Raw genomic sequence first — 20,982 nt, 5'->3', positions numbered from 1 at the left:
CTGTTTCTCACCAGGAGCCTCTTGGTGTTGTAGATGTTTTCACCCTCTCCTGCTGCTAGCTGTAAATTGCCTCTGTCAAAGATGTGTGTGTGTTCATGTGTGAGGGAACAGAAGGTGAGAAATTTGGGGGGTCAGCCGAGGTCTTTCAGGTAATTGTGCTTCTTAAACTTTTGACCCACTAAGCCCTGCTTAGTGTGGTGCAGCTTGCTCCCTTTATTTCCCCCAAGAGCTCGACTCTGCTTACCAGGATGTGTGTGTGTGTGTGTGTGTGTGTGTGTGTGTGTGCATTTTCACTCACTGAATGCAGTGTATTCATTGTTATTCCCCTCTGTTTGACCACCCTTTTCTTATTCAATCAGGCTATAAAAATTATATTAGTTTGTCATGTTGTGCCCTCCCCAAAATGCTCCACTCCCCCTGTCTGAGTGAAACATGTTGAAAGAATGCATTCTCAGTCCTAGATAATGCGACTTATTTGATTGTCTCTGTGTTTTCTTTTCCTCTGAGGGTTTTTTTTTTCCAATTAGAGGGTTATGCCTTCACCATCATTGCCAGTTTTTGCTATTGTGCTACTCATTTTGGTACCTTAACCTGTTTAACAAACCACCACACCACCTAACAGTCTGGAAATGCTGAAAGAGAAGAAAAGCAACTCTGCAAACTGTAATGTATTGCAATAATTTGGTAGCAGTTGCATCCCAAGCCTTGGAGAAGGTGTGGACGCTCTTGTTTCAGTGTAACAGTGGTGCCTCCCTCATTATAAGCTTTCCATTCATCATAGTTTCTCCCCTTTATATCTTCAGGATACCCTCTGTCACCCCAGTCATCCCACCTGTAAACCCCCACTCTTTATATTGTGGTAGGGGAAAGCGTGTGAAGAGTAAGGCCACAGGGGCCAGTTGTTTTTAAATAAACTAAATCTGCTAACAGTTTTATAACCCTGACCTCGTAAAACTGGCTGCAGCTTTTGGTCATCTCTCTGCTGATGGGGTGAGCAGAGCTGTCAAGGGCTGGAATTCCCATTTGCCGCTGCGGACCGTGACGGTGCATCAGCTGGTGTGTGTGTGTGTGTGTGTGTGTCTGTGTGTGAGAAAGAGAGAGAGGGAGAGAGAGAGAGAGAGAGAGAGAGGGAGGGAAGGGCGTATGATAAACGATTGCTGTGTCACGATCCAAATGTGACGATCGTCCTCACAGACAGAGCATCCAGTCTGTTCCCTCTTTCTCGTGATTTCCCTGTGAGAAAAGTGAGGGAGTGTGACTGTGGGACAGAAAGGAGAGGAAGAGAGGGAGAGAAGAGGTGAGAGAGAGACAGAAGACAGAAGGAGGAGAGAACAGCATTCAGACAATCAGTGTGTGTTAGAGAGGTAGAAACAGGAGGAGAGAGGAGCTGGCTGGAAAACAATAGTTAAACAATAAATCATTGTTGTGAGCAGGATCTCAGCCCGTCTCTGGATACCTCTGCTGTCTTTCTGCTGCTGGGCGCTGAAGGTAAGACCATGTCACACCTCAATAATCGATACACCTGGCATTAACCTGTCTTCTTTTTTTAATGCCCAGTACACCTTAGATACATTCTATTAAACTCTAAGCTATAGTTCCTTTTTTGCAGATGTTGTGTAGTTGTGTAATTCAGTATAAACAAGTAAAGTCTGGATGAGAGATAATGTGATACATGTTCATTTGACATTATATATCTGTGCATGGCTACACTCACGCAGAGTTAACCTTCTTCTCACTTTTTCTCTGTTGCACATCCCTAAACTCAGGTGCACATTCCTCTTTTACTGCAGGTATTTTCTGCTCTGCATGTGTCCAGAAACTGCAAGTGGTTATGATTAGGAAACAGTGTGACATGATGTGTAATAGGAGGAAACATGTTTGTGTTGGCGCTGGTGGTTTCACTAATCAGGCACTGACAGCGAGGCTGGAGGGATAGTGCAACTCACAGAGCTTGTAGGGAGTGTGTGTGCTGGAGCATGAGGTTAATAGCGGTGTGAATAACTTTGGATATGTATGGATACAGTGTCAATAGAAAGTGTGTGAAGACTTTAGATTTTTTTTTTTATTATTGTATTTCTACTGACCATGTGATCGGATCTTCATTCAAGTCTTGAAACTAGGCATAGAGGACCCAGTTAAACAGGTAATACTAAACAATTTAGTCTTATTGAATGTTTTGTTTACCAAAAGTATCACATTTAATGTCTTTGTTGTAAAATGTATGTGAATCTAATCTAGGATTATCAGTTCCTTTAAGGGTTAATTGGAGTCTGGTACTTTAATCAATGCCATTAACATCAATTGTGACTTTAGGGGTCCCAGCCTTTTTTAATTTCAATTTAATTTATTTATATAGCACCTTATACAATCAAAATTGTCTCTAGATGCTTTACAGAGACCCAGAGCCTGAACCCCCGAGCAAGCAGACAGTGGCAAGGAAAAACTCCCTTTTAACAGGAAGAAACCTTGAGCAGGACCCAGCTCACAAGGGAGAACCATCCTGCTGATAGTCAGCTGGGTGAAGGAGGAGAAGAAGAGGTAGACAGGACAGAGAGGGTGAAAGAGAGAGAGAGAGAGAGAAACATACATGCAATAAACATCATACATTACAAGGGGTTGTTATAAGTTGTTATAATTGGAATTCTGAAGACTATGTATTGTATGTATTTGTTTTTTAGTTTATATTTTAAAGAATATAAACTTGAGACTTCATTATCAAAGTCTGCTATTCACCCCACAAGTGCCCCATGATTCAATCGAATGAGACTTTTTCAGAGCTCAGATTTAAAGTTGATGGTCACCAGACTGGAAAAGGTTACAAAACCAGTTCAGCCTTCACCAAGCCACTGTCAAGCAGGCAGTGTACGAATGGAGGAAATTCAACACTGTTGTTACTCCCCCCAGTAGTGGTAACCCCCCCAACCAAAAAGAAAAAAAAAACAGTTCAATAGCAACCTACTCCAGGAGGTTACAAAGAACCCCAGGATAACTGCAAAGAATTTACAGGCCTCTCTGGCATTGGCTAAAATCAATGTTCATGAGTCCACCATCAGATAAATCCTGAACAAAAATGGTGCACATCACAAGAGAGCAAAGAGAAAGTCACCACTCTCCAACAAGAGAATTGCTGACATCTTTTGTTTGCTGAAGGCCACATGGATGAGCCAGAAGGCTATTGGAAGAATGTTCCAGCATAAAAACCACATTGCAAAAGTGAAGCATGGTGGTGGCAGTATTCTGGTTTCTGGCTGCTTTGCTGCCGCAGGTCTAGTGTTGCTTGCAATCATTGAAAGAAAACATTGCATCTGTATCTCAGACTGCAGCAAGACAATCATCCAAAACACACAAGTCAGTCTATCAAAGAATGCTACTTTTTCCAACAAAAATAATTAATGGTGGAAAATTTTTCTCAATAAAAATGCATTTTTCAGTGGTATTTGTTTAATTGGGTAATCTTCATGTATTTTGGGACTTTGGGAGGAAGATCTGATCACATTTATGCAAAAAATTCCAGAGGGTTCACAAACTTTCTAGCAGCACTGTATGTGTTTTACAGGTGTGTGTGCAGTTTTGTGATATGATTGGCTTGTCCTGTCCTGCTGTACCCTGAGGCTGCTGACTTGCTGCTAGAAGGAGATGATGATGACAGACATAATAGACTCTGTGGTAGGTAGGAGCAGGAGGAGATGAACTACTGCTTCCATCTACCAACTGGGAAGGAGAGGCGTGTGTGTGAATAAGAGAGAGAGAGAAGATCTTAAAATGAAAAATGAGGTGACTACAAAAGAGTGAGGGATAATGAGAGGGGTGAGAGAAAAAGTCCAAGTACATGGAAAAACACCTGAGAAAGTGAGCACTAGAGGAGATAGAGAATGAAACCAAGATGTGTGTCAGGGGAGGAGAGAAGGAGGACTGGAGGAGGTGAGAGTGATAGAGTCTGACACAAGAGGAGGAAAGAGAGAAAGAGATCTAGACTGTGTGATGCAAACCTCCCTCCAGACATCTCTCTTAGCTTCCAGTGATACCAGTTGAGAAACAGATTGTATAGTAAGAAAGATTTTTCTGTCCACTGATTGAGTCTTCATCTTTGCCTTAAAACTAAAACTCACATTTGGACTGTTTGGAGAAGAAAGGAATAGGAGGTGTGTTTGAAAGACTGCACTTTCAGCCAGGTGCAGATAGACGCCAATGCTCAGGCAGAGCAGTGCATGGTTGGCGTCTGTGCTCTCATGTTTCATATTCTCACACATGCATGCAAATACACACACACAGACACACAGAGAGGGGCCCATTGTGAACATATTTATTTGGACAGTGCTGAAGCTCAGTCCCCAATGTCTCGCCGCACCGGGAATGTGCTTCTCACAAATAGATGCTCTGCATAAACCGCAGAAGATCCTTAACACCGTCCTGCCAGACAAGCATGTGACAGATCTCTACTGCCCCGAGAAGCCTGGTCCAACACGACAAACAAACACACCTACGACTTCTTTGCTCACTCTTTTTGAGCGAGCCTTAGGCTTGGAGCTGAATGGGGGATTGATCTAGTTTCATGCGTTGGTTTTAGCCTGTGGTTGACTATGTTCCCATTGGTTTTCCTTTATTTCTAATGAAAATGGAGAGAACAGAGAAGGCAAATTTACAATTTGAGGAGTGTGATTGTTGACCCAACGAAATGAAGGTTTTCTGTTCTGCTCTATCAAAGTAAATTTAACACCAAACTCTGATCATCTACGACACTGTGACATACTGAACAATATCCAGAAATAAACCGAAATCTGAGAATTTTCATACATATATGTCCTCTGTGTCTCCACTGTTTCTGAGGAGTTTCACTGCAGCTCACATAGCTGTTTCTCACTGCTCTCAAATCCACACTGTTTGTCTTATCTTTACTGGGGGGATATATTTAGTGAGGAGCTTAGCTTAGCTTTTAGGAGGTTCGTGTGTGGGGAGGGTGTGTGTGTGTGTGTGAGAAAGAGAGAGAGAGAGAGAGAGAGGAAAGAGTAAGTTTGTGTGTGTGTTTCAGGAGCCCGCGTCAGTAGACAGTGGAGGAGCTTGGCACTCTGCATGCCAAACTGTGTATGTGTGTGCATGTATTGTGTGTGTGTGTGTGTGTGCGTGTGTGTGTGTGTGTGTGTGTGTGTGTGTAGACTCGTATTCCTGTAGTTGTGGGGACAACTCTGTAACACAGTCACATTGTGAGGACCCGCCTTACTTATGGGGACAAAACACAAGTCCCCACAATGTAAATCATCAAATACTAGGGTAAAGACTTGCTCTAAGGTTAGGCTGAGGTTAGAGTTAGGTTAAGGTAAGGGTGAGGATTAGACAAGTCATGTTTAGTGTTGTGGTTAGGTGGTGGTTAAGTCTCCAGGAAATGAGTGTAAGTATGTAATGTCCTCAAAAGTGATGGAAACAACACAGTGTGTGTGTGTGTGTGTGTGTATGTATGCGTATGTGGCTGGGGGACAGGTCGGTGGGTCTGTCCATCCCCTTGCTCCAGTCAGGAATCTGCCCTTTAGTTTATTAAAAGCTGGTGAAACAATGGAGGGAGGTGAGATTGAGGATGGGGGATGGGGTGGGCATGATGAAGCACTGGAGAAAATCAGGGGTGTGATGGTGTTGGAAAAAAGAAAAGAGGAAGGAACATAGATGGGGAAAGGCATTCATGATGGCTCAAAAAAAATGACACTTATCCCACTCTACCTGCTATTTCTCCCTAATACCCAGTCTTCTGGTGTCCTTTGACACGTATTTCCTGAGCATGCCATAGGCAGCTTTATAACTGAGCTGCCCATTGCTACCTCAGGCAGACTCATCCCGACACAAAACTGTGTGCGCAGCTGCCAGGTGGCCAGGGTGATAAAGTGGAGGGTCCCTCTGAAGATCTGGCTCCTCAGCCTGGCCGATGTGACATCACACATCAACATCCCAACAATGTTTATAGCCCCCGAGCAGCAGCACAATGGCCAAGACAATACTAGACCACACACATACATGCAGTCCTAATGTACTGTATGTAGATATGTGTGCGGGCTTGCTTGTGTGAGAACAAAAACCCATAAGTGAGGCAGGCAGGGAATATTTATACATGCACCCCACTGCTAAGAACAAAACATAATAACATAGACTGAGAAATTCTGTTCTACACAACATATGACTGGAACAGTTGGCAGGCATCATGGTGTGTCACTTTTTATAACAGATTTTGAGATAAATGTTTTTCCTTGAACAAAAGCCTTCATTGTGACTTTTTGCACCTCAGTTCTTATGGCATTGCTTCAGTGTGTCATAACTTGTTTTCATAACTAACAAGAGGAGACATTATGGCTGCTATTAGCAATTACTTTCATTACTGATTAATCAGTCGAGTATTTTTACAATGATTTGGTTTGTAAATTGTCCAAAATAATGAAAAAGACCCTATAAACTGTCCAGTCCAAGAGAAAGTGTCCAAATAGCTTGTGGTATCTAACCAACAGTCAAAAAATAAAAAAGTCCTGGTATTTGAAAAAGCTTGTTCAAGTGAATGTTTGGGGATAAATTACTTAAACATGAAATTCAGCCAGAAAGGGCTGCAACTTTGTTGGTTGCTCAAGCAGAAATCCGGGTGTGGGAGGAGTTTTGGCAGGGTATGGAAAAGGGCTTTCAGTTGGCATCAAGGAAGTTCTAGCAGTTCAGGGCTTGGCCTAAGAAGTTTGCTCATCAAGCCTATACTGTATGTGTCTTGCAGAACTGGAGAAGGCGTACAACCAAATCCCACCTGGGCTACCAGGTCCTTTACTACAAACCAAAATCAAAATCAGAGCTGTGCCTGCATTCTCGGCACAACATCAAGCACATTTTCAGTGGGTATTGGACTCTACCAAGGCTGTCCCTTGTCTCTGATCCTGTTTGTGATATTCACGGACAGGATCTCAATGTGCCCCTGGGATGAGGAGTTCATCTGGTCATCATCAGGATTGCGTCTCTGCTTTTTGCAGATGATGTGATTGTGTTGGCTTCTTCAGTCCACAAACTTCAGCATGCACTGGAAATAGGTTAGAAATAGGTTGAAGAGCTTTGACATCTGGCGTCAGCTCTGAGTAGAGGTTCTGCTCCTTCGCATGGTTCAGGCATCTGATTAGGATGGTCACCTCCCTTTGGAGGTTTTCTGGGCACGTCCAACTGGGAGGAGACCCCAAGGTAGACCAAGAGCTTGTTGGACGGATTACATGTCCCGTCTGGCCTGGGAACACCTTAAGATCCCCCAGGACGTGCTGGAAAACATTGCAAGGGAGAAGGATGCTTGGAATTCCCTACTTAGCCAGCTGCCACCATGACCTGACCCCAGATAAGCTGATGAAAATGTGAATGGGTATATGGATAAATTATTTTATTGCTGTTTTTCTTAGTGGTGAAAAGTAATATTCCTTGAGTAAAACAAAATCCAAAAGTTAGAAATGAGTTAAAAGTTAAAAATATAAAGTGAAATTTTATTCACAATTTTGCTTGAGTAAAAGTAAAGAGGTATTTCGTAAAAGTACTCGGTATGCAAGACAATGACTGTTGTCAGTGTTATATTATTGTATGACATATTATTATATAAATCATAGGTTAAATCTTTTTTAATTTTTTTTTTAATTTAAGTATAATTTGTTTTAGAATTTAGTCACTGAGTCAGTGGACAGACTCTGATTTAGCAATGCTACTTGGAAGGCAAAACCAGGTAGATGCATACCTGTCAACACTGAGATTTGAAATAAAAATAAAAATAATTTTTAGCTGTACCCCTTTTTGAGTCTTGCTTGGGTCATGATCTTTTAGATGTATTTTTGCACAACAATTACAGCAGCAAGTCCTCTACCACACCATCCCTGTCCTCTGATAATTAAAACACTACTTTCAATCACTTAGGTTGGATGCACTGCACACGTGGTAAAGTTGTGATGATTTCTGGATGTCTCCCCACTCTCCAGGATTCTGCACAACAGAGACCACCCTTCCTTCCATTCTCACTGTACCAGAATAAAACTGGACTCTTTACCCACTTAAAGAGGCAACAGTAACTGAGAACCTGGGCTTGAGCCATTTAGGCTTGATGTGCCTAGCATTAACCACGACAATTTCTTAAATAAGACCACATACTAGTCCTCTAACTCAAATGCGTCTGAATGCATTTTAACAGAGATAGGGTGGCTTTGCATTCCAAAAAATCTCTTGCCTCATCAAATGGAAAAATTGCCTTTCTCGGTAGAGTTTTACTGGCTGGAGCCAGGACATGCAGCAGTTTTTCTACACTTCTCATCAAGTCAAGTTGTTTACTTAAATTGAGCTGAAATTTCAAGGGTATTTCAGAATGAATGACTTTTTGTATTTTGTGGAGCTTGGCTGCCAACGTTTTTGTAATGAAAACAGTAAAGACCCAAGGTGACATAGTGAGTTTTGATCCAACACCCCTCCCAAACATAATCACTGTAGGCCAGACCTATGCATTACAACAGAGGGGTATAAATGATTTGTTTTTGTAGTTATGTTGCTACTAGACGACAATGTGCTGGGGTAGGGGCTTTGTAAAACAAGTCCAGGTGTGGGGGATCTGGGGGGAGAGGAGGCCCCAAAGCAGACCTTATTTTGCCCCAAACCTCCTGATTGTTTATTTCTGCTTCAAACTACAGTACAGGCAGGCAGGCAGGGAGCTCAGTGCCACACACAGAGATATGCATTCAGTTTGCACACTCGCAATGCAGTAATGAACTCACTCACACAAATATCATATTATCCTAAAACCCCCATTATATGAGCCAGCAACCATTTGTGGCTATGTATTGATATCACAAGCTTTCAAAGTTGAAGCGTAAGTCCTCAAAAGAGGCAGTAATTATGATGTGTTGTCGTCTTGTAGTGAGTGATGCCCCTGTTCACATAGCAATGCTGTTAGAGCTGGACTGCCTCCATTGGCTGCATATCAGGAAGATGACAATCAATAGAAAATCATCTCTTTGCTGCATGTAAAAGGTTAATATGTTGGGAATGCCAAACTAATTCACCTAATTGTTGACCATAGAAGGAGCTGTCTTTAGACCAAAATGAGTATTTGGAGTAAAATAAAGTTTATTTTGGTCATCCTGGTATTTATTCCTGTCACTATCGTCATTTGTTTTACTTCAGGACCTTGTCTGGTTAACAAAAACGTGTTCAAGAGGCGGATTTGTGATTTACAAGGAAATGCAAAGGATGTTTTTCTAGTGTGATCACAAAAACAGTCACATTTGTCATATTTAGTCTATAGTGATTTAACATCCATTTTCTATACCGCTTATCTGTCAGGGTCACGGGGGAGCTGGACCGGGATTTGAAACTGGAACCCTTTTGTTATGAGGCGACAGTGCTAACCACTGCACCACCGTGCCGCCTGTGATTTAACATGTTTTCACTTTTTCTCTGAGTTAAGAGATGCTACAATCACATATATCATCGGTTCCTCCATGCAAAGCTGCATCACCATTTGGGCCATCACCATCAGTCCCAGACCTATATTTACTGCATGTGCATGCGCAACATTTACATGTTGGTCTCAACAAACCCTTAGGTAAATATCTCACTCATTAACTGCTAAATGCTGCGCTACATTCATCAGCTAGTCGCCAACTTTGTCTACTGTTTGGTGCTGAGCAGGCAGTGGAGAGGGGCCTTTTCTGTCGTTTTGTGAAAGCAGCTCCCTGCTTCACCTCAAAACAATAGTATGGGGGTTGTGAGAGTATTTATGGGCTGTAAAACCAAAACAATAAACTGAAAGATGCTGAAACCTAAGACCTGAGGGGAATGATGGACTCCCAGTAGTTACCTAGTTTCATCACTATGAGTAACCTCTTTCACATGACGTAATCATTTGGACAATTGTTATGATAGAAACACTGATCACAACAGCTTTTAGACAGTTTTTGCACAAATAACTGATCTTGTGGTCCTGTTTTACAGAGGCACCATATGCAGAAAATCTTGTTTTAATTATAATGCTTATTTTGTTTTATTATGTTTACTCTTGGTGCTCGTAAATAAAAATGGGTACCCTAGACTAAACTGATATACAGAAAACCTGGAGCCAATTAATATTATTCCATCATAGTTGTTCTGGTTGTTCTCTGGGTCTCTGGGCATATAATGAAGCTACCATATGTGGTATGCAGTATGAAATGTACTTAATGGAAATATAGAGGGTTGTAGGTGGGGGTTCTGGGGTGTCTACAGAGGCCCAACAGTCGCGTGAACATGTATATATTTAAAAAACCTATATCCAAGACCTACACAAGTCTTATCTTTACCTGCTATACCATTTCATCATGTATAGGAACCCTGTTTGTGATTTGATCTATTAATAATTTTATGTCATGAATGTCTTGAGTGTGTAATGCATAAATCAAGCACACTAATGATGCTGATAGTGAAACCAGCAGCAGAGATGGGGATAACAGTCACCATTGTAATGCTTGGCCAGGTACAGCTGGCAGGCCCGGTGGTGCTGATGGGCGCTGGCTGTATAAGGCAGCGTACTGCTCTGAGAAGACTGGGCTGTCTGTTATGTAAACCTTGCAACACATGCTCAATCGGCCAACAAAACATCTCAGGGAGTATTTATTTTAACAGGCCAATTGATACTTCTATTTCTCAAGAGGAATGTCAAGGTTAAACGACTCCCCTTAAAAAAGAAAAACATTGGGGCTGGAATGGGGGAGGGATTAAAGACAGTACATGGGGAAGGAGGCATGTAAAGATTACAAGCTAACTTGATGTATTCTATGATTTCAGTTTAAATGAGGAAATTGTCATGCAGCGATGAAGGTGGATGCAAAAGAGGGGTGTGGTTTTGTTTTTTGTTTTTTTACCTAAACTTTATGAAACACATTAAAAAGGTCACTGACTTCACTTGTACCTACTATGTCCATGTGCAGGGGCCTCATAACAGAAATATGTCCTGCTTGTCTTATTGTAATTTTATCATAACAGGAGAAGTCCTTAAGATTAAAGTAGTATCTTAAAAAACAGTTGATAAACTCATGGCTCTGTTCTATCCTATTTCATACCCGGTATGTTGAGAATTCCTAACTACAACTGTAGACTCAATTCTTCAGTCAGCACTTGTCCTTTTCATGCCTCTAGCTGTGTTTAGAATGTACCCGACACTGCCAGTAGTCCTGACAAATACCACCTCACCTCGCTTGTCACTCACTAGCTATGGACAAGAAAAGATGGGTGTCCAGTTAAAATTCTGTTTCATCGAAATAACACATATACCTCAAATTACAAAACATGCCAAATAAAGCAATAATATCAGATTAAGTGACCAAATAAATGTCAGATATAATAGCACAATCTCATGTTACCTCCCCATTCTAAACTACATCAGTACTAACTGTGAAACACATATTTCTCCATGTAGTCACTTATATACAAAACAATTAACACCTACATTTCTGTTGATTGGATAATACTACAGATGTTTCCCACACCAGTTTACACATTAATAAAGTATTAATAACATGTATTAAGTTTTAATGGTGCTATCTAATTTAGTATATCACTACTTTGAATCAAGCTATGGCTTGTAGCTTCAGCAGCTCCATGTATAAGCTCCATAGTTTCATTGTAATTTCTTGATGGACTAATCTAAGTCAAGCTTAAACATATGTAGTAGTTCCTATGTATATTCTGTTGAATTGCATACTTAGATTGACTCATGTGCTTTCAACAATGTTCAAATACAGAGAAATCTGTAATTTCATTCAAGCTAACAGTGTGTTTCATTTGGTCGCCAGTTGCTTTAACTTCCAGGAAAGACTCAGAGAGTGAGGAAGGAAGTCAGAGACTGTGACTAAACATGAATAAAACTTTAAAACATTACCTTGACTGTGAATATTCCTGCCTGAGTCACATCAGACAGATATCCATTGGAAACGGTGGTTGTTTAACAATGAAGAAAACCACTCCCATGATTGCACACTACTTTTTTTTGATTGAGGTATCCTTAATGGCAGACACTGTATTTAAGAACTTAAGAACTTTATGAGTATAAAGAAAGAACTTTAAGCACAAACTATCTGAGTTTAGGAAGTGCAAACCAGTCCTGTAGTCAGGACAAACCTCTGAATGTACATGACCCCATATGTACACACACCTCTCCCTAATTCACAACACATTTCCTGTTTGCAAACCTGCCTCAGTCAGCACTAAGCTCCCTCCTAACATGAACCCTATTGTCAGGAGGACAATAAAAGTAGAAGTGAAGTTAGAAGAAAAAAAAACTACTTAAACACATGAAAATATGCTTTGGGACTGGCAGAAGGTTTACAGTTATGAATGAATAAATGAAAAAAGTCATTCCTAAGGAGAGGAAGGGGATTGGCTGCAAGCTGTTTGTGCACGGCTCACGTTTCTCCTCTGTTATAAGAGCGCCAGGACTTAAATGTTATGTGTACGTGTGTGTAGGGGTGAAGTAGGCAGCCGGGTTTGGAGACCCACATACGCTCATCAGTCAAGCACCAAAACTGGCCAAAATATCTATGAGAAGCTGTCTGGTAGCAGCTCCATCCACCACACTCACACGCAAACTAAAGTGTGTGATTTTCTACAGCACTTACAGCAGTTCTCTTGGATGTACAAATGACTAATAGACAAAACAAAACTGTCCAGACTCACAATAATGTTTCTTTTCTTGCTGTCATCATTTTGTGTTCCAGCTGACGCTTTCTTGTTCATCTTCTTCCAGATTGAGGTGGATCCAAACAGTAGGGGATGGAGCGAACTGATGAAGCAGTCCTCCTACATCCTGTCTCCCCACAGTTTGCTGACCTTGAACCTCCACTGTGCTAACAGGGACAATACAGAGACAAAAACATCCACCTTCTCCTTTGAGAGACCCTGAAATACAACTTGTTTGTGGGACAGAAAGAACTGATTGAGGATTGAGGGTGTGAGGGTTATCTTATCATGAAGCCTTCAATCTCTGTGGGCTCCTCTTCTGGCCTGCTGTTGTTCCTGATGTGCTGCCCCCTGCTGGGTTGGGTCCAGTCTGCCAGCAGCAACAAGGCCAATGATAATGGACACCGACACCTGGGAGATACTGATCCAGATCGATGCATGAGGCACCACTTTGTGGAGACCATCACACACCCAATTTATAAGTGCAACTCCAAGGTAAGGTTAAAACAGACCTACACACACAGTGTAAGCCAATCTGCATCCTGAACTTGCTTCCTTAACTTCCTTCCTTGCTTCCCTAACTTACTTCCTTAACTTCCTTCGTTGTTTTCACTTGCTCAGTTTTGGGAACAAACAACAAGGCCACTTCACTTGACAAATGAAATAATTTGTTACAAATATAAGAAGAAAGAAATTTGTTCCAAACCAAGCTTCAGAGATGCAGAAAGCCCCAGAGCAGTGGCCAAGACATATGAACATCAACACAAGAGTCATTTTCGAGTCAAGAGTCATCTTCAACATATTTTCTCTCTTTCTTCTATTCTTTCTTCAACTCTTGTTTCCTCTCAGAAGCCTCACTCATTTGGCCAGTCCATTGTCTCCTTCTTCTCTTCTCCTCCCTTTATGACCACACTGAGTGTCTTATGGAGAGTATGTGAGAGAGAGAATAGATAGATAGATACTTTATTGATCCCGAGGGAAATTCAAGCAAGGAAGGAGTAAGTTTGTGTGTGGAGGAGCTTGGCACTCTGCATGCCCAAACTGTGTATGCGTTTGCATATATATATTGTGTGTGTGTGGGTTGCTGAGGCTCAGTTTTGGCTGGACTTCTCCCTGTGATCCTGATCTCAGGCTAAAAGGAAATAGATGGGCTGAGGAAAGAACAAGAAAAGTGGAGAGTTACCAAATTACATGAAGGTGTGTCAGACAGCCTCTTTATGTAGAGAGACTCTACTAGATTATCTACTGAATTATGCCAAACATGTGAACCTTATTACTGAAAGTCTTTTGTCTTTTCATAGTACACTGGAGCAGTTGTTCAGCTTGAGTGAGTGATCCGTTCTTTGGTTCTTTTTTTAATATTCTGACTCTGAGGCCATATAGCAGGTGGCCAGACCACAGCTTAGCTCATTGAAGGAAAGGATGAACACACTCACAGCATGAGCCAGTCTTTCTATTACAGTACACAGAGGAGTGACTGACCGAGCCGAGCGACTGTTTAAACCACACTTCAGACAGAATCCACCTGCACCATGACCTATTCACAGTGTTGTAATCAAAGTAGGTACATTTACCAAAGTAAAACACAAATTTTACTTAACACAATGTACTTGAGCATTTCCATTTTATGCTACTTTACATTTCTATTTCACTATATCTTACAGGCAAATGTTGCACTTTGTTAGTTACTTTTTCCAATGTTTCATTCTTTTCGTGTTTCTCCTGTTGTGTTTAATTTGAAATGTTGTGATAAACTGAAGGATTAGTTGCTTCTTTATGAGTTCAGAAAATTCTCTTCCTTCTTGAGCAACGTAAACTCTTTAAACCTCTGTTGCATTAGGTGGAAAATGCATCATCGCAAAGCTGAAAACATTTCTGTTTTTCTGACACTAAAATTATATGATGAACACATATAATATAATCCATTGCTGTAGCTTTTACTAGCCAATGGCATATAAAGTAGCTCAAATTTAAAACAACATGAAACAGAGAAAAACAGCAAATTATCACAGTTGAGAGCTTGGTAATTGACTCAAAATCGATTAACAAAACATAAGATAAGATAAAATAAGATAACCTTAATTGATCACCGTGGGGGGGGGGGAATTCAATTTTTTAATATTTAATTAATTGATTATTTAAGTTAGTACAAAACATGGCACCCCTGTTGCTGAATTCATTCAAAGTTGATTGACAGTTTGAAAGAGAATCCATTTAACTTGCTGTCATCTCAGCCTGCCATTAGCTACAGGAGAAGTAGTTTTTGTAGTAGAGATTTAAGCTTTGTGACTGGGTGTTGCTCACAGTGGACCTTAAGAGTCATAGTTGACCTTCCTTTTCTGGACGTTTTTGTTCATCGTTTGCACTGATAGTTCAACCAGAACTTGGCAGTGCTCTAACTGCCACATGGTACTGCTCCCGAAACCCATGATGCTGATATCCTGCTAGGATTTGGAATCAAAGGGGGCTTCAGATAAGCAGATGAAGGATGCAATTCACTGAAATCCTTTAGTGAATATTTTACGAATAGTGTACTGAGCAAACAATAGGGAAATAATCATGAGAATTAAGAACAAACTGGCAGGGAGTCTTTGAGCGTGCAGTCTACAATGAAGAATCCAAAACAGTAGAGAGAACTTCACAGGGCAGGGAAGTCTAAGATCCAATCCAGAGACAGAGCTCAGCAGGGCAGGCTGGAACAGGAGGGTGAACCTGAACAGGGAAATGATGATTAGCCTCTCAAAAGACAAGCAACAAGAAACTGCAAAGGTGAGCCTGACAAAATAGCACTAGAGCTGACGATATAACCTGGTTGGAGGTCCTAAATATCCACTGGTGGAGGTGAGTGACTGAAGGCAGAAGAGGAGCAGGTGTGCAGGTAGGCAGCTGATAGGTTGCAGGAAAGACTCCACCCACCCCCGGATTGGACAGGCAAGAGAAAAACCTAATAGATCAATAACAAGGGACGGGGGAGAGGGAGAACAAAACAGGAAACGAAGACACAAAACACAACAAGATAGTAATCCTGACATATCCGACGTTCTCAAAACTATAGTTTGTTAGTGTAGGTGAAGTGCAACCATGCTGCATTGACGAGAGTATGCACCTAGCAGCATGTGTAGTTCTTATGGAAGACGTGTTTATTCATGTTTATTCCCTCCTAACTTGCTGTCTTTATTGTAACACTATAATGATGCTGCGACCCCCACAGACGTACAATAGATGAAGAAGTGAATGAGCATTCATTGTATCACCTATTTTTATCTAAGCAGTTGTAAATGAAAGGAGGAGCAGCAAAGATGCCGACAGGGAGGTCGAGGGTGGAGGAGGAGAGGGAGTTGCTCTTTGACAGCCTGATCCTCAGCGAGCACAAAGACAAACGGTCTTAAAGCGGCGACAACACTCCTGATGTCTGTGTGTGTATTTGTGTGTGTGTGTGTGTGTCACCCTGCCGTGGCCCCAGACAGACTTTTGTCAGAGTGCGTACATGGGTGGCGACACGCAGCAGCTGACAGAAGGACATGACACGGGAGCCCGTTTAGGGAGGCAACAGGAATGTAGTGACCCACAGAGGAATGCCAGTCAGACAGTCACAACACTAATCAGGTCTATGCTTTGTATGTGCTTGCATGTGTGAGTGTGTGTAAGCTGAGTGGTCAAACCTGGGGAAAGCTTGATACATTATGAACTCTAATGGACAGTTCGCTTTAAGACCACACACAAACAGCGCTTCATTGTACGCAGAGAACCTTTTCTCATCCCTGGCAGATCCTAAGCCTCATGATAAACCTGCGTGAGTGACTTATCTGCACTGTGTTTTCTGTATGCTGTGTTCCAGATGGTGTTGCTGGCACGCTGTGAGGGCCACTGCAGCCACACGACTCGCTCTGACCCCCTCATCTCCTTTAGCTCAGTGCTCAAACAGCCCTTCAAGAGCACCTGCTCCTGCTGCCGTCCACACACTTCCAAGCTGAAGGCGGTGAGACTGCGCTGTGCAGGTGGTACTCGCATTACAGCCACTTACAGGTACATCCTTGCCTGCAACTGCGAGGAATGCAGCTGAACAGGAAGCAGCACCCTCGCAAACCCTCAAAACTCTCAAGACCTAGGATCCTCTTGTCCTTGAGCCTTGTTCTAAAGCTATCTAGAGCATTTTGGTTCATTATTGGATTGACTCGGAGGACAGCGGCTCAAGATGTTTGTTCTTATCTTGGGAGTGATAGTTTGGAGCAATGCAACCACCCTCACATAGACCTTAAAATAAACCTGCAGCCCTTGGGACTATGCCCTCTCCTTTATGTTAATTCAGTCAGTACAAGCCATTAAAAAGCACATTTCTCCAGCACACAAAGCCATCCAGAACAAACTGTCACTCCCATGGTGCTGAAAGTAGACCCTCCTAACTGCAGAAAAGTGCTACACTCATTACAGGCCTCCATAATTCATAACACACATGCGGAACCCCTGCAATATCAGAACTCATTATAAGTATGACAGTTTTCTGCCAGCTCCATAAAAACCCCACCATGCATTTGACAAGAAAACAGCACTGTGAAAAAGCAGCATGGGAAAGGATGAACGAGTCCACGTGAGCCCAGACAAATAGTGGATCCATAGATCTGCTGTGCTTATTCACCCAATAACATGTTACACACTCCCTGCAGACTTTCATCCAGCTGTGCAAAACATGAGCATCACCCATGTTTTACACAGCTGAGCTCATCAGGTGAACAATAAGGAGGGAAGAAGACCCAGGGGAAAGGTGAAGCCAGCCTAGGTGGTGCTGTGGAATGTCAGTAGACAGTTAAGGATATCAGTGTTCATTTTAAATGTAATCTATTCTGTTTGAGTCTTTGTGATGTTCCTGTCAACATTATTGACACATTATTGTCACTACTATCGTGCCAGACTTACGAAACTGATGCTTTTGCCTGTCATTTATTGTGACGAATGACATGTCCAGTGTTTTGACTTGGAGACACTGTTTGATTTGGTCAAACATTGTTATGGTTGCTCTCCATATGTCTGTGATGCCTGCATACATTTTCCTCTAAGTCAACCATGAAGGATACAGGACTTTTAAACTCACATTTAAGTCATTCGATGTGTGTGCCAGGCTCTAAAATGTCATTGACCGTTAGTACTTGTGGTCAGTTCATTAAAATAAAAATGAAATAAACAATGCAGTCCCATTGTATGAATTGTGCTTTCTTCTCTCATGAAAATGTGTGGTGGTGTCTATATCAGCCCTGCATCTCCTTATTTTCTTAGTACTTTGCTGTGTTGAGTCAGGCTGCAAGCTGATGAATGTCGCATTTGCAAAATCATGACTGACTTGTAATCTTACTGAAACTTGTAAGCAACTTACTGCAAACCAGCCTGTTTCTCTCTATGGCGCAATGAATGTGAACATAGAAGGAAAAAAATGCTAAGTATAAAATGAGTGGACAGAAACAAAGTCATGTCAGTGAGAGGCCCATTCTGCTGAGGTGTCCATGAGCAAGATGCTGAATCCCATCAGCTCCAGGGACGCTGCTGACTTGACTGCCTTGACGTCTTTGAGAGAGAATTAAAAACTGAATCTTCCAGTGTGGATTAATTACATATCCCTTCAATGATCCTTTTCAAAGTGCTTTGAAAGTAAGAATGTTGTGTTCAACACAGCAAGAGCTCTGTGACTCACAGTCACCAGTGTGGTTTTCACGCACAATATGTTCTTCTGTGAACATTTCATTCCCAGCAACAACTGACAACGCCGCCAGCCGCTTCACATGTGAGCCTAATACAAACGCTTTTCGCTTTGGCTGTGGAGATTAATCTGTGTTTCTCTGCTGACTACTCTTGCTGTGTCTGTCTTTCATCAGCACACACACACATTAGTGGAGAGGAGGCATTTTGTGACATGAGGCAGGAGGTATAATTATTTGTGGAAGCAGTGTGACAGAATGAGAGACGGGCATGATAATGACAGGCTGATGCTAACTTCGCTCTTTCATGGATCTCCTAGCAAAAAAGTGTGAAGGAGATTGTTGACAAATTCCAGACTTTTTAATTAAAGGAGCAAAAATATCAAGTTTTTGACTTGAGTCAATTTTTGTTTGTGAAGCAGGCAGACACGCACATATGGCCTTTTTATAACCCTTCACATCAGCAGACGTTTGCACATGTTTATTCATCCTTGCAGTATTGTTGCCTCATTGAAAAATTCCCATCTGAAATACCAGACGTGAAACACGGGCCACAGCCACATGTTGGACTGAATGACTTCACATTTGAATAGAGCTGAGGTTTGTGATCAAGCTGTCAGCACATCTAATTTACTAAGAAAATATGAAACGGAATAATGACAGTTACCTAGATGGATCTGAATGGATAAATAGTTATGCAGGTAAGAGAAAAAAGATTAGGACTGACAATTATTTTATCGCGCAGTTGTTTTTATTATAATATAAAGTCCATTGCTCACTAGCTATTTAAGGGTTGCTCATTAGAAAAACTGTCTTATTGCACAAGACGATAAAAAATAATAGTTAAATAATATAAATAATGGCGTTAAGGCAGTCCCAGCCCTAAACATATATATATATATATATATATTTGTTTCGGGGTGAACTGTTTCTTTAAGCCTGTGAATATTCTCATTCATACAGGTCATGGTTATCTCAAGGAAATTCAATCGAAAGCAACTGGACTTAGTTATTTGTCTTTGAAGACGTTTCACCTTCTAGTCCAACGAGTCCAACGAGTCCAACGTTGGACTAGTCCCAGCCTAGTCAAGCGAGCATGAACTGATGAAGCCTCTTGGATGAGAGGTGAAACGTCTTCAAAGACAAATAACTAAGTCCAGTTGCTTTCGATTGAATTTCCTTGAGATGTTTCTTTAAGGTTTTAATCATCCTTAGGCAAAAAGCTGTGGTAACGAGTACCTCTTGTGATCCTACAGAGCTTGAATGTATAGGTTGATAGTAAATTAATAGTCTTAATTGACCTAAATGTTAAATGGACTGTGTTTAAAAAGCACTTTTCTAGTCCACAGACCACTCAAAGCAATTTACAACACAAGTCAGCAGTCATACATTCACACATTGTTGGCAGAGACTACAATGCAAGGTGCAACCTGTTCATCAGGAACAATAACCATTCCCATTAACACTCACACTTGTGGAAGAGCCATCGGGAGCAACTATGTTTTTTTTTTTATTATTTATTTTTATCTCAATGCTTACTAACTTGTCCCACTTATTATTGTCACGATTTGAAGTTTATGTTTAGTTTATTTCCTGTCTTATTTTGTAGATTTTCTTCTCTTGTGTCCTGTTTAGATTTTCATTTCCTGTTTACTCTCCTGTTTGCTGATTGTTTGGCTGTTTTCACCTGTGTCTAGTCTCCATTGTCTGTATATACCTGCTATATATACCTATATATACCACTCTCCATGTGTGTTTTGTCACTTTGTCTGTGTTTGGTTTGCACCCTTCTGTGTCCCCTGAATTCCCTCATTCCCTGAGATCCCTGTGTTCCCTGTGTTTGCCATATTTGATTATTGTTTCTCTGCTTGGACTATCACTACTTGGACTCCCAGTTGCCTTGTTGCCTTACCTGGACTCCCAACTGCCTTCTGTTTGTTTCTGTTTCTTTTGAATCTGTTTATTTAATTAATGTTTTTCGTACACTTATTCCTCGTGTCGGAGTCTGCATATTAGGTCTTCTATTTTGTAACTCCATCCATCCATTTTCTATACCACTATGCATCTATTCCATCAGGGTCACAAGTAGTGCCAGCTGACTACAGGCAGGTATTGTGGGAGGAAGCCGGCGTACCCGGAGAAAACCCACGCAGGCACAGGGAGAACATGCAAACTCCACATAGAAGAAGCAAACAATGAAATCAACTACTACTTACTATTTACCTTCATTTACCTAAAGGACTACCAGATAATAATTAGCCTTATTTACCTCAATTTGTCAAGACTTAAAATAATTTATATGATGTCCGACCCTTAAAGTCAAAGTCCAGGCTACTGCTGCCCTCTGCTGACACACTTCACTTCACTACATGTTTAGGGTTGGGTTAAATATAACCTGATTATCTCTGTGATCTCCATATCACACAGTAAAGGTGAGCAGAAGGAGAGTACAGTCTCTCATAATGAAAATAAGCCGGACATGTACAGTATTACACACTCATAACAATGTGTATTCTGTCGTATGTTTTGTCTCCTGGTGAGTCTTGGATAAAACACAATGCAGACATCTTGCAGAGAAGAAAGACAGTGCCAAGGAAGACAGTGTGTTCTTGCA

General features: G+C 41.5%; 1 protein-coding gene across 1 annotated transcript; it reads left to right on the top strand.

Annotated features, from left to right (window-relative positions):
* Positions 1-1,145: 1,145 nt before the first annotated feature.
* Positions 1,146-18,381, top strand: LOC124067504 (norrin cystine knot growth factor NDP). The gene is made up of 3 exons (XM_046404899.1): positions 1,146-1,488; positions 12,749-13,176; positions 16,520-18,381. Exons 2-3 carry the CDS (start codon positions 12,970-12,972, stop codon positions 16,742-16,744), a joined length of 432 nt encoding a protein of 143 aa, XP_046260855.1. The 5' UTR covers positions 1,146-1,488; positions 12,749-12,969; the 3' UTR covers positions 16,745-18,381.
* Positions 18,382-20,982: the final 2,601 nt, after the last annotated feature.

Source organism: Scatophagus argus, chromosome 11, assembly GCF_020382885.2.
Source record: "Scatophagus argus isolate fScaArg1 chromosome 11, fScaArg1.pri, whole genome shotgun sequence".
Lineage (NCBI taxonomy): Eukaryota > Metazoa > Chordata > Actinopteri > Scatophagidae > Scatophagus > Scatophagus argus.
This window is presented reverse-complemented; position numbering and strand designations above follow the sequence as displayed.

Bases quoted from the DNA above. Each gene is read 5' to 3' on its own strand.
- LOC124067504 (XM_046404899.1), top strand. From the start codon at position 12,970: ATGAAGCCTTCAATCTCTGTGGGCTCCTCTTCTGGCCTGCTGTTGTTC. The intron at 13,177-16,519 runs GTAAGGTTAAAA...GCTGTGTTCCAG, and splicing joins TTTATAAGTGCAACTCCAAG to ATGGTGTTGCTGGCACGCTG.